Source organism: Daucus carota, chromosome 7, assembly GCF_001625215.2.
Source record: "Daucus carota subsp. sativus chromosome 7, DH1 v3.0, whole genome shotgun sequence".
Lineage (NCBI taxonomy): Eukaryota > Viridiplantae > Streptophyta > Magnoliopsida > Apiales > Apiaceae > Daucus > Daucus carota.
Window position 1 is genome coordinate 2,034,040 of NC_030387.2, and position 13,806 is coordinate 2,047,845.

The 13,806-nt window shown below is 32.2% G+C and overlaps 1 protein-coding gene across 1 annotated transcript; it reads right to left on the reverse strand.

The window, feature by feature from the left end:
• Positions 1-2,308: 2,308 nt before the first annotated feature.
• On the reverse strand, positions 2,309-7,336 carry LOC108194462 (uncharacterized). The gene is made up of 5 exons (XM_017361405.2): positions 6,945-7,336; positions 5,310-5,432; positions 4,614-4,722; positions 3,466-3,596; positions 2,309-2,916 (listed from the first exon to the last, which is right to left on the reverse strand). The coding sequence occupies exons 1-5, from the start codon at positions 7,281-7,283 to the stop codon at positions 2,716-2,718; spliced, it is 903 nt and encodes a 300-aa protein (XP_017216894.1). The 5' UTR covers positions 7,284-7,336; the 3' UTR covers positions 2,309-2,715.
• Positions 7,337-13,806: the final 6,470 nt, after the last annotated feature.

The window sequence follows — 13,806 nt, forward strand, 5'->3', positions numbered from 1 at the left end:
GCGGTGGTGGTTGTATATGCAAGGGTCCATCATTACTAAAATATGAGAGTCAATAAAATAAATCAAACATATAAAATTCCGCACTCAGCATATGTATACGGGCGCACACTAAAAAAACCGAAAAAATAATAGGAATGGAGATGGTTTGTTGGGTGATATTGGGTAATGTGATAAGTCGAAGTAAAATGATCACAAAAATCACGGACACATGGCTGCTTTCCATTCACGTGAAATTTTCAGGCCCCCGAGTAATGTACTAGTCGCCATTTATTAGTTTTTGTTGCTTTTGTGATACACTCATTGTTCAGTTGAATCTACAATACATCTGGTATGACAATATCTAGGCTTCTGCATAGTCTACGGAAACAAACAAATTTACGTGTGAATACATTCCTCATAATTTCACATTCTTATGCATTGTATTGTGATACGAGGCATCGGTGTATTTGTTTTCGTATTAAGATTGATAAAAAGTTGAACGTGCATTTGAATATGCCGATAAAAAGGTGAACGATTTTTAGTGGTGAAAATTTTTGTGTAGGTTAGGAATCATCATTATTAATAAGATTAAAAAATAGGACACCTATATTAGTCAAATACTGAAAATTATATTTTTCAATAATTACTTAAAATTTATTCTGAACAAAAGAGAGATAAATTTTTGAAACATTTTTTTCCTCAAACATTTAAAATGGGACTGACAAATTACGATGATACTTCCTCCGTCTCAATTTATAGATCCATTTTGGAATAAACAACGCATATTAAGAAAAAAGTTGGTTAGATAGAATCTTATCTCATGTATCATTAATTAGTGCATTGAAAAGTGAGAATATAGTTGAGTTTCAAAAAATCACAATAAATATAGGGATTTAGTGCATTGAAAAGTGAGAATAATGTTGAGTTTCAAAAAAATCACAATTAATATGTAGATAAATTTGTATTGAAAAAAGAGAGGGACAAGTATTTCAGGACAATTTTTTTTTCCAAAATGGACCTATAAATTGAGACTGAGGGAGTAACATGATTTTAAACTGCGGTGATATTGAAAAGTGGGAAGACAGTAAAATAATGGGAGCGGATCAAAAAACAAATTTGTCAGCAATTCCTCGGAGTCTGGGAAAAACCTTGGATTCATCGGAATGCCCTGCAATATTGACCACTACTACTGCACCACTAGGCATGGGTAGGAGTACTAGTATTATTCTCCATTTTTAAATATTAACTGGTTAAATTAATCAGTTTATAAATAAATATAACCTCATTTTTATAAAAACTTTAAAAATCTAAAGTATATCTAATTTTTATGAATATTATTCTTTTAATATTTATAATATATAATAGATATGTGTAAATTGAATCTATTTAACTGATTAAAAGCGTAGATAACTATTTTGAGATGGAGAGAGTAGTATTTACGGCAGTATATTGCCGCATTTTGGTTGATCTGTAATTAATAGTGGCAGACTGGCAGTGTGTAAAGGAACAGTAGGACAGCAAAATTGTGAAAGAATGTAAGTGGAGGTGAAACAATTAAAGAGGGAGAGAAAATTGAAGGAGAGACAGGGAGAGCAGAAGAGGGGTTGTCTTAAATAAGGTGAGAGATGGGTCATGTCATCTTACTCCCATCTGATCCTCACTTTACAGCCTTTCTTTCTTACACAACAGCTGAGATTATTCAAGATGGTAGAGGACGAGTTAGTGTTCCACTTGATTTCTCAATTTTATCTTGTTATTATTGTCTTCTTATTAAATGGAGTGCTGTACTGTGCAACTCCACTCTGCCTTTGCATTTATGCATACATTAATTTCTACTAGTAAATTTCTTTACTATTATGAGAATTTGTATATGTATTACTAAAATAATTCACATAAGAGAGTATTGGAAACAAATTCAACTAGTTGTTAAATTTATATGATTTTATTTTATCCTTTGTCATCCCGAAACAGCTGAATTCGACTCTTGCTCATCTAGAGAAGAGAAATATTAGAATATGTACTCATTTCTAAGATGTATAAGTCTAAATTGTGAGACAACTTTTCAGTTCAATAACTTTTAGCTTAGAGCATCTCCAAGAGGCTCTTCATTTAGGCTCCTAACTTGAGATTTGAGGAGGGAGAAGCAAAATGTTGCTCCAAGAGACTCTTAAGTGGCTCTTAAATCTTAAGAGTCTCTTGTTTCTCTCTCCTCTCTCCTCAAAGTTAAGAGCCACCACATGGCTCCTAACTTATTTTTTCACAATAAAAAAATCCTTCCCTCCAATCAATCTCCATCTTTCCCTCTCTTTTGTTATAGTGGAGCCCAATATATGAATAAAATATGAAATAGAGAAGAGATATAGAGAGTATTGTTGGAGTTTACACTCTTAACTTTGTCCTAAATTACTAAGAGCCACATTTTTTATATTATATTTAGGAGCCAACAAGAAGGCTCTTGGAGATGCTCTTAGTAAAGTAAACAATTGTTCTACATATAAAAGTAAAAAGCAAATACAAATATAAATAGACCTTCAATGGCCTCGACCCTCATTACTGTAAAATATCATATATGATATATCACTATCACCATCGCCTCCATAATTTCAAGGCCAGTAGCAAATTTGGATGTATGAAAACACCGCAAAAGATGAAGGGGCTTCAGCAACTCTTTCCATTTCATTCAAAATTATACAGAAACGGTAGCAGACAACTGACATTGCCATGAGGTAAAAACCATCAAGGTGCCTGTGAAGCTTTGGCTCGAGCAGCAGCTCTCTCCAGGGCCTTTAACCTGTTAGCTTCTATGCGAGCTTTTAGCTCCTCTGAGATCTGATCTTCAGCCGAGTTACTTCCTGTGTTACCTGCTTCTTGATTTGGTGGCTCTTTTGGAGTAGATACAGCAGTAACTATGTCATCATGTAAAGCTTGAGATGGATCCTACACAGAGTTACATTAATGAGATGACTGTATTGGGATGCTCAAGCAAAAGGTTGAAAACTTCGAACTGGAACTGGCAAATTACCCTAACAGACTATGCATGATAGCTGAAAAACTTTAACCAGATATTTGTTTTTTTTGGACAAGAGAATTAGATATTAAAGACTTCATCAGGATGGATAACTACAGCATTAACAAGACTTCATGTCTGTGACAAGCTTGTAGTATTAATAGGCATATACTTAATCATGGAAAAATAGCACCAGTATTTATAAAACCACCAGTACAAGCAGCAATTTAACTAATAATATATCACTTTAAAGCTTAAAGTGAACTATTAAAAAATTGAAGTACGATTTTACCCAATCTTTTTTATGATGTCCATTATCAGCTACATGTAAGATTAGAATGAAGCGTTTTAGTCAAGTTAATTAAGAAAGATAAGCAAGTCATAAAGTGCAGAAATTGTTAGAAGTAATGTTACTGGTGCACTCCGACAACTAAAACAGGAAACAGGCAACTTTACTTCTTTAATAAAATTGTACATACTTCAGATGCTTTCTCGAACATATCATGAAGCATAGCATCCTGGAAATCATCAACATCCTGGACATCGTCAGCACCCTGGTTTTGCACAGAGCTATTTGGGAACGGACTTGGTTCCTCTATGTTTACAGTTTCTGCAGCAGCGAAAAAGTTTCATGACAAGTTGTAAATTGACCAATAACCAAATGCATCCTTGATAATCACAATGCACATATGCACACTACAGTAACTCACATATGACGTTGGAGCAAGAAGTCTACAGCATATAACACGAAATCCTTTATTTTTGTATAAACAAAATGCAGATAAATTTAAACATGCAGGCATACCCTCAAACTCCTTTATAGCCGGAAAATATAAACACCTTAGGTAGCAAACCACATCAAGGGGATATCCAATCCTAAACAAATCCATAATCACCTAAGCGCTCAGAATATTATCAGCACATATAATGATGGCTTCAGCTATCACCTAACTATCTTGTTGGGACTTAGGAGCTTCTGACAAACTGTTGTAAATGTTAAATAGAAGCAAAACCTAATAAGCAAGAACTAAAATTCTTAATAAATTAGAGAAGAGCCTTTACTGCCGAAATTTTCCTCTTTCAATAGCACCATCTATTTTTTTTTACAAAAATTAATGCACCGTTTTTTTGATCACACATCCTGCCACTGTAGGATTGTTGAGTCGTTGACATTTTCACAATAACTCGAAATGTAACTTTACCTCACCATTTAAAATCATACCAGACAACATTACAGATCTTTAAATTTATTTCTTACAAGCATTTAAAGGAACTTAGAGTATGCGGCCGAATTTATTTAATCTAAGGAATTATGGAAAAGATCTCAAAAATTTATCCAGTCTGGAAGGAAGATTTAAGCAGTTTTTACTACTGATCAAGATCTCAAGAAATGCTGCATTACTATTATTTGCAGGAAATTCTAGAAACACTTGATCACAAAATCCTCATCAGTAAAGTGATCCAATCTGAATCACACATTACAGCTTAGTGTTTACACATAACATATTATCTTGAAAACATTAGTCATATATAGTACTTGAATATTGAGCAAGTAAAGTGATATAATTGTATCAACAAAGATACTTTTGTGAACACTTGTTATTTAACTTTGCGAGCCAAATGATACCTTGTCCCTCATTCGAAATTTCATGTGTTTCCTGCTGATCTGGGTCTTCACGTAGTTTAGTGGGATCCCCTCCATGGGCAACTCTATCCCTCAAATCTCTAAGACATACCTATTACATAGTAGGGATCAGTTTAAGAATATATATAATCCTTGATATCAATTTGAAGAGGTATCAGATGGTGGTATTATAATCAGACTGAAGCATTGAATTAATTGCTGCAACAAATTCAAGTAGCAGTATGCTTTGCACAAAGCTAGATGAGTGTAACTAAAAAAGTACCAATTGCCCAGTTCAGATGGACAGTTAATTTACCTTTTCTGAAAATATATTAGACTATAGTGATTTGGGGAAACTTGTCCCAACAATCTGTATGACAAGATTATTGCAGCTATACGTAACCTGACAGCTGACAATAAAATCACATGATTTCAGTGCCTACAGTTATTTATAATGTTCAAGCTGCAACTTGATGCAAGATATGAGTTGAGCAATATAAGCATCTTTAGTTAAAAAGGTCTTTTGTGGAGACTGAACTATAATATTTAATCTTTTAGGCAACTAAATGACAAAATTTGAAATAGTAATTGAACATGACCTATGTGCATGTACATTATTCGTTAGAGTAATCAGGCAAACAAAAGACTTCATTTAAAGTGTATTCCAGGGAACAAAAAAGCACAAAATTAATTAAATACCTTAACACGTTTTGCCGAACCAACTTGTTCGACCTTATGAACAAACTGATCAAAGGTGTAGTAGGGAAGCATATGTGAATGCCATTCAGCATATAAGCCAAGTAGGTTCCCCAAGTCTTGAACCTGCAGATGAAATGCATAATCCCTAAAAAAAGTTCTGATAAATTCATGCAGGCATCATCATTCGAAAGGAGTTGTAAACACATAACAAATATGCCGGAGTTGTACAGACTCACTGTTCACAGGACAGTGAAAGAGAAAAAAGCGCATCGTCTTGTGCATACGCTATAGCAACAATCTAAACCAAGACCTTATATAACTATTCAAATCTTTTTAAAGAAAGTATTAAACCATCAAGCAATTGGTTTAAGGTTTAAAATCCTTGTCTGGAGAGAGTGCCCATTAGACAAAGCACATTCACCTCTCACAGTTTCACACATACTATCTGTTTATTATCTTAAAGAAAAGGCATGCATATTCCACATTTAATTACATTAAAAATGATGAAGCAGGTAAAACAGAACACATTAAACAGGAAGAACCACTAGAGCATATCAAAATAGTATCTCAAATTCGGTAGAAAAGCAATGGATTACATTTTAAGCTGACAATCGGAGTAAGGTATCACATATGTTTACTGCTTGGTTGATTGCTAAAGCTTAGACAAAACACTTCTCTCTTCCGTTTATCACACGATTAACAAAACATGTCTCTCACATTTCATACACAGGCTGCAATTAAATCTCAAACACAATAACATACTGCTTTTATATTAATCTTTAATAGCCTGCAAATTGCATTTCCCATTTTTTCATATTTCTCCACATAAAAAAAACCGAAGAGCAACTAAACTCAAAACAAATCCAGAATTTACTAAATTCAGATCACATCAAACAAATCTAACCGCAATAATCGAACAAAGTTCCATTTCACAAATCAAATCACACAAACAAATTTTATAAATTTACAAAACCTAAAAAGAATCTGATACACAATCACGAATCACGATTAACTACCTCATGACCACGTCCACGAAAAAAGCCTTAAAATTATGATAATATAATATATGATCCGTGTAAGCCCTCCTACTAACACCTTGAGCACATCTCCACATTTATTATGCTAAATGAAATAATGCAAGTGAAACAGAACACATTTACAGGAAAGACCCACTAGAGCACATCAAATTAGTATCACAAATTTAGTAAAAAAGCCAATAGTTTACAGCTTTAAGCTGACTACCTAAGTAAGGCATTAAATGTGTTTAGTGATTGGTTGATAGCTAAAGCTTAGACAAAAACCTTCTCTTCCATTTTTCACACGATTAACAAAAGATGCCTCTTACATTTCATACACAGGCTCCAATTACAGCTCAAACACAACACCGCACTGCTTACATATTATTCTTTATTTACCTATTACTTGAAAACAACATTTCCCGTTCCCTTTCTTATTTCTCCACATAATAAGCCACCAATTCCAAAGAGCAAATAACCTCAAAACAAATCAACAATTCACTATATTCAGATCACATCACACAAATCAAACTGCAACAATCATATAAATTACTACATTTTACAAATTCAATTTTTTACGAAAGCTATAAAAGATCGATACACCATTACAATAAACTACCTCATGACCGCGTCCGTGAAACTTAAAAGCCTTAGGAAAATGCTTCAGAACATATCCGATCCCATCGTTCGAAAGCAGGCTCTCCACAGTCAGTTTCGGCCTCGTTTTCGGCACTTTCTTCGGCTTCTCGCCCGATTTCACTTTACCAGAGCCCGAAGCATCTCCGCTCCCAGATTTAAAACCGAATTGCGTTGATTTCGAGGCGCTGTTGTTATTAGGGTTCGGATCAGTCGATGTAGCTGAGTTAGGGTTTGACGGACAGTCTCGGGACCAGTGACCTGGCCTGCCGCACTTGTAACAACCCGTCGGAGCTGCGCCGCCGCCGCCGCCGTGATCCATGGCTGTGAAATTGGGGGATTTGATGAGGTTGTTGAGTGATTGTGTGGGGTTTGATTTTTGTAGGGGGTTTTGGCGGGAAATAAAAGGGGGGAAATTGTGGATTGTTGTTGGGCTGGATTGGGTGTTGGTTTTGGGCTGGGAGTCCAGTATGGAATGATTTTGGAGTGAAATAGCTTTGATAAGTTTTTGAAAGTCTCAGATCATTTGATAAGCTTACAAAAGTCCATGATTTCATGAATTAGTGATAATATACATTTTTTCATAATATTATAATCGAATTCAAGCACGGTGGAAAAAGACTAAACAAGAAATTTATTATACTTTATTTTGTTTTAGCTCTTATTAACGATCACAATATGTTTTTACGACAAGAAATTAATTTAATGAAAAAAAGATATACAACATTTACAAACAATCAGATCAAATAAAAATAAATTAAATTATTAGTGTTCATGAAGAGGCGACAAGACGACTTGTCGAAGTTGTCAAAATTGATATATGTATATAAATTGAGCTATCGATTTTAATTAAAATTTCATACATAGAATCAAAATCTTGAATTGAGTAACATTGAATTAGATTAAAACACACAAAACTCATAAAAAATGGATAAATAACAAATAAATTGAGAATAAAATTTACCGACAACATATTTTATTAAAACAATCTAAAAGAGCACGATTGGATAGCACAAGTGGTGGGTTTATCCTCTGTTGTCTCCGGAGACCCGGGTTCGACTCTGACTCATCCGAATAGTATTAGAATTTAGAACAGATACTAATTTGTAAGTCATATAAGCCTCCATTGTCAAAAAAAAAAACAATCTAAAAAGAAGGAGATGACGAGTAACATTTAAAAGAAAATAAGAATAAATTTAAAAGAAAATAAGAACAAATTAAAAAGTTACTCCCTCCGTCCCTTTTTATCTGTCCATTTTGGAAAAAAAAACACATACCAAGGAATAATTGATTGTATAAATTTTTTATTAAATACCTCTAATTAATATCTTGAAAATGGTGGAATACCTCTCCTTTATGTCTTGAAAACATGAATTCAACCAAGTTTTAAATAAGTCAAGCCTTGAAAATTGAAATTATGGAGATATATTTGAAAAACTATCATTAAATTAGTTTTGAAAGTATAAATGGACAGATAAATAGGGACAAACTTTTACTTCCAAAGTGGATAGATAAATAGGGACGGAGGGAGTAATTCGGATGAAAAATTCCGACGACAAAAAGAAATGGAAAAAGAGAGGAGTGGGGTATCTTTTTGGAATTTTAACGTACACATTAAAATCATAGAATTCAAATCTTTGGAAGTTCGTTAACCAACTACAAAGTTGAAGAAGTTCCATAATATCGACTCTTATTTCCTTCATTACGAAGACATTTTTATGACTTTGAATTTTTCCAACTTTAATATCGGTTGTGACGTGCGTAGCTTTCTGTTTCTGTTGGGAGACTTTCTTAATCTTAGTTGCTCTAGCACATGCACGTACCTTGAAAATGTGAGAAATGGTTTTCTACGTTGCTAGGGTCTTAGGGTGGTTGTTAAAAATTGTTGTGCAGTTAGAAAAAAATGATGGTAAAAAAAATGTTGTCGTAAAAATCAGATAACTGTTTATTAATATTTATGATATTTACTTATTTTGAGTTATAATATAAAAAATAAATTTTTTGATGAGGTTTAGTAGTGAAATTTATAACAGATGTTGCTATTCAAAAAAATTATTTTTAGATTTATCAAACAGTTTTTCATCTGCTTTTCATTGCTGTTGTAATCCCAAACAGTATCTTAACGGGAAACTAGAGCAGCAGAAACTTATAAACCACGGATAAAATCAAGTAAAGTGGGTTTTAATCATATTTATAATTTCCAGAGAAATTAAGGATAAAGAACAAAATAATAATTAGAAAGTCAATCTATATCCTTTGTCGACTGATTCGTATCTTCCTGGCTGTATTTTATGTGTAGCAGTATTTTTAAAGCCGGGTCCCTGTTCTTGCAGCTATAATTGAATCTACATCGGCTGCTGCATGCAGGCTGCAGTTCATTTATTTGTTTATATATTTACTCAAGTCAATCGGACACAGGGTGTAGTTGGAATTTCGGGTAGTATTTGAATTTATAAAGGAATCGTCTCGGAAAAAATACATAAAAATTGCTTATAAAAGAAAGGAAATTGGATATATAATATTAATGAACCAAATTTTAATAACATAATGCGCTTGTTTGGCTATTTTTCAAATTTAAGGGCAAATTTTCTTTTGAAAAAAGTATCTCTTTGTAATATTTTTAGATATGAAAATCAAACATGTGTTTCATATTCATTATTTGACAAAGATAAGTGTCTGATCACGGGTGTAAAAGGTGAGAATAAAATTTAATCAATAGAATCACGTATCAAGAATTAATTAGATTGATCATAAATTAACTGAATGATTAATTAAATAATTAGATATTTAATCATTTCGATGAATTTTAGAATATATATAAATTAATGAGCGACTAATCATTAGAACAAAAGTTGTAATACAAATAAACACCGTAAAAATTTATGTAATGGATTAAATAAAGAATCGAGGTCTCTTTCATGTGACCAATCAACAGAGACACAAATATTAAACCATCGACAGTATATTTTTATTGATTAAAAGAACTGATATATTTAATTTAATAATATTATAGTGGTTGAAATTTCCGATGTCTAAACTAAAAAACATTCTACTAGGAGTATATGGGTAGCACTCCATAGCATACCCTCTTATCTTATATGGAGTTACGTAGCACACCATTACAAATATATACATAATATATATTCTATTATATTTTTTATGAAATATAATTGCAAATTTTGATTATTAAACCGAAAACGAAGTTATACAATTTTTTTATTCCAAAGATCATCTAAAATTATGCAATATCTCAACATGATTCTATAACAGAATAATAATCATCCAGAATTATTCTGTTGTAGAATCAGTTTCGAAAATATACTTTTTTTAATCAAATTTTAAGTGTTAAATTACTTAAAATAGATATATTTTATAGTATTCTATATTAGAATCACGTTTTATATGTATTCTATAACAGAATTTATAATAAAATTGATGATTTATAGTGGCGCGCTATGTAACTCCATATAAGGAGTCCCTCTCTGGAATGTTGGCCTATGTATGTATATGAAGGAATTACATGATCTGCTTCAATATCTGTTAAGAGTAATAAGACAATTATGTCAACTGCGCGTTCATGCGTAGGGTTTTCAAAATATGAATAAACAGGCGGCGCATTCAATAAACAAAATAAATTCGAGCATGACCTTTGCCAAAAAAAAACTCAATCCAGTTCAAGTTTTTTTTGAGAAATCAAACCAGTTCAAGTTAACACAAAAGAATAGAAAATCCACCTACATTTCTTACACTAATGTGTAACTCCAATTATGTGGATAAAATACCATTTTGAAGCTCGTTCTATTCTCCTAAAAATCTCCTATTTGTCCGACTTGTACTCATCCAATTGACCTCCGCTTCATCCTCTCAATCGATTCGATATTTTAAATTTTATTAATCGCCGCAAATAAGTCTAGGATGACACTCATTTCTTCACAAACTTTTTACATTATTTAACAACACGTATTTGTAAGGTTATAAAACGTATTTGTCAAAAAAAAAACACGCATGTTAAGATATATACTCTCTCGATCTCGATCTCGATCTCATATTATGTGTCTTGTTTTGACTATTGAAGAGTGAAATTGACAAGACTTTGACCGCAAATTACATATATTATCCGATTTTAAAAAATTAAAAAACTTATTTTATTAGAAAATATAGCTAATCCCTTTATAATCTAATTTTTAGATTTTTAAAATAATTAATAACATTTTTTTAATTAGTGATCAAATTTTGGTCAAATTAACAATCTAATAGTCAAAAGAAGACACATAATATGAGACGGAGGGAATAATATAATTTATAACAACTTTACAAAAGTATTAAAACACGTGTGAAGTTCTCGTCTCCACCGTAAACAAATTAGGAGGACAGAACGAATAAGTTATATCATGAATGAATTAGATCAATATATTAAATTTCATTCTAACATTATAATATAATCTAATTTTATGTCGATTAAATTTTAATTATTCCCAATTACCTGATTATTTAGGATAATATCTCAATCGATTAGTTCCATATTTTCGATTAATTTTAAAAATAATACATAAATATAGGGGCCGTTTGGGTGAGTTTAAAATAAGTGTTTTTTGCTTAAAATAAAAAAATGAAGTAGAAGTCAGAAGCAAGTTAAGACTTATAAGTGATTAAACTGTTTGGCAGATAAGCAGAAGTCCTGAAACAAAACCTAATAATCCTAGCTTTTTTTAAGTGCTTCTCTAATTTTTACACAAACGATACAAATAAGTGCTTATAACTTATAAGCCTAGAAGTTGGTTTATATTTGCCCGCCAAACACCACCATAATTTTTTTTCTCGAAATAAGTCAATCAAGATTCGAGCCCATCAGCCCAACATCCTCTTCAAACATAAATGTCAAAAACCCATAAAGACAGGGGAAGAAGGGAGGGCCGAGGAGTACGAGGCACAGACAAGGTGTTTGAATATGGAGGTATTGGAGGATGAAAAGAGTAATGGTAATGAAGACAGGTCCGAACTATAATTATCATTATGACGGCCCGGCGTAGACCGGTGACTTTGTGGCTTTGTGCAACTGTCACACCTCTTCTTTGACCTTAATATTTTAACCTTATTTTTTGTTCTTATTATTTTTCCGTCTCTTTCGTATCTGGTCGATTACTTTATCCTCAGAATATCTTTGTGCCAACGAATAACGTTGCAAAGTTGTTAGACACATGAATTTGGTCAATAGCTTCGGGCTTTCGGCAGCTGTTTGTATCATTGTGATTATTTGAAAAACTTTTAGTTTTTTTTGATAAACGAGTCAATTCAATAATAAAAAGCCATACGACATCTACATAAACAGTCACGTCGAACAAACAAAATAGAGAAACAATCACTGATTAATCCATTCATCTTGAAGATAAAATCACGTGATTTGTTGAAGATGATATCTACACATACTTCGCCACTTTCGCTTCCGCCACAAACAGTTTGAGCTATCGACTGAGAATGCAATCATTGACATTTTCTATTACTAAATCAAACATCATACTCACACAAACGGTGAGAAAATAACAAAATTCACACAAACGGTGAGACAGCAAAAAAATCAAAACCAAACGTGATAACCTAACAAGCAAATGCGTAAATAAAATATTGGTTAAATCAAGGCAATCTTAGATCTGGGGAACAAAATTCACAAAAACAAGATAACTCGGATCACTTTCGAGGATAAAAGCACCGGGAAGAACGAGAAATCCGTAGTTTCGTGGAATTGAGATCTAAGAAAAAGAAAGCCAAATCGGAAAATGCTTTGAATTCTTAGATTCGAAAAAACAAATGCCAAAGAAGTTTTATTGAAAGGAAAAAGAAAACACAACTGAAGAGAAATAAAAGGTTTTGAGGCTTTTCACCGGTAGAGATCTGGTGGAGGCCCTCACCGCTACTAAGCAAAAGAAAAAGACAGAGGAGGGGAGATTAGGGTTTGCGGAGGATTAGTCCTCTATTAACATATAGAATCTCTATATAAAAGTGAGTTGACATATAAAAATAAAAAATATAATCCGTAAAAAGTCACAAGTCGGCTCAAAGTTAGAAATAAGTGAGAAACTGATTTAAAACCACAAGTTAGTTTGAGATACTATTTTCGGTGACTTAATTTTATTAAAAAATTTTCAGTTAAAATTACTCTTAAGTCATAAGTTACCGATAAATCATTTTCATTTTTATTATTATATTTTTAATAACTCATAAGTCATTAGTAAGTCAAAATTATCCAAACAGATATCTTAAACTCCCAACTTATCAGATAAGTTACATTAAGTCATAAGTCACAAGTCATAAGTTCAGCCAAACGATTTCCTTATCTATAATTTTAGCCAAATTTTTGTGGATAGTTATATTTGTCGGACAGACCTGTAAGAAATCTGTAGTAAGATTATACTTCATTCGTTACCATATTAAGCTGATATATTCTATTTATAACAAATCGAAATATTAATAACGTATTATTTTTAAATATAGCGAACCAATATAGCCGATACCATCGAAGCTTAATGTCTTACAGGTTCAGCAAATTTTACCCAATATTTTACTGTTCTAATTTAGTCAACGATTATAACCAAGCTCAATAAAGATGTTCTTATAGATCCAATTTAGCCGATATTTATGGGTTAACGCCGTTGTAAATGTTCTTATTTATTCTTGTCATGTAATGTCTGTAGGATTATTATCGATTTTTAATTTGTGTACAAATATCCAAGTATCATAACTTCTATGATCTCATTTATATCAATTTCCACAATTTCGATGATTTTATTAAAGTATTAGACTTTTAAACATAATTTAAATTAATATCTTGATTCTTTTCTTTTCTAAAT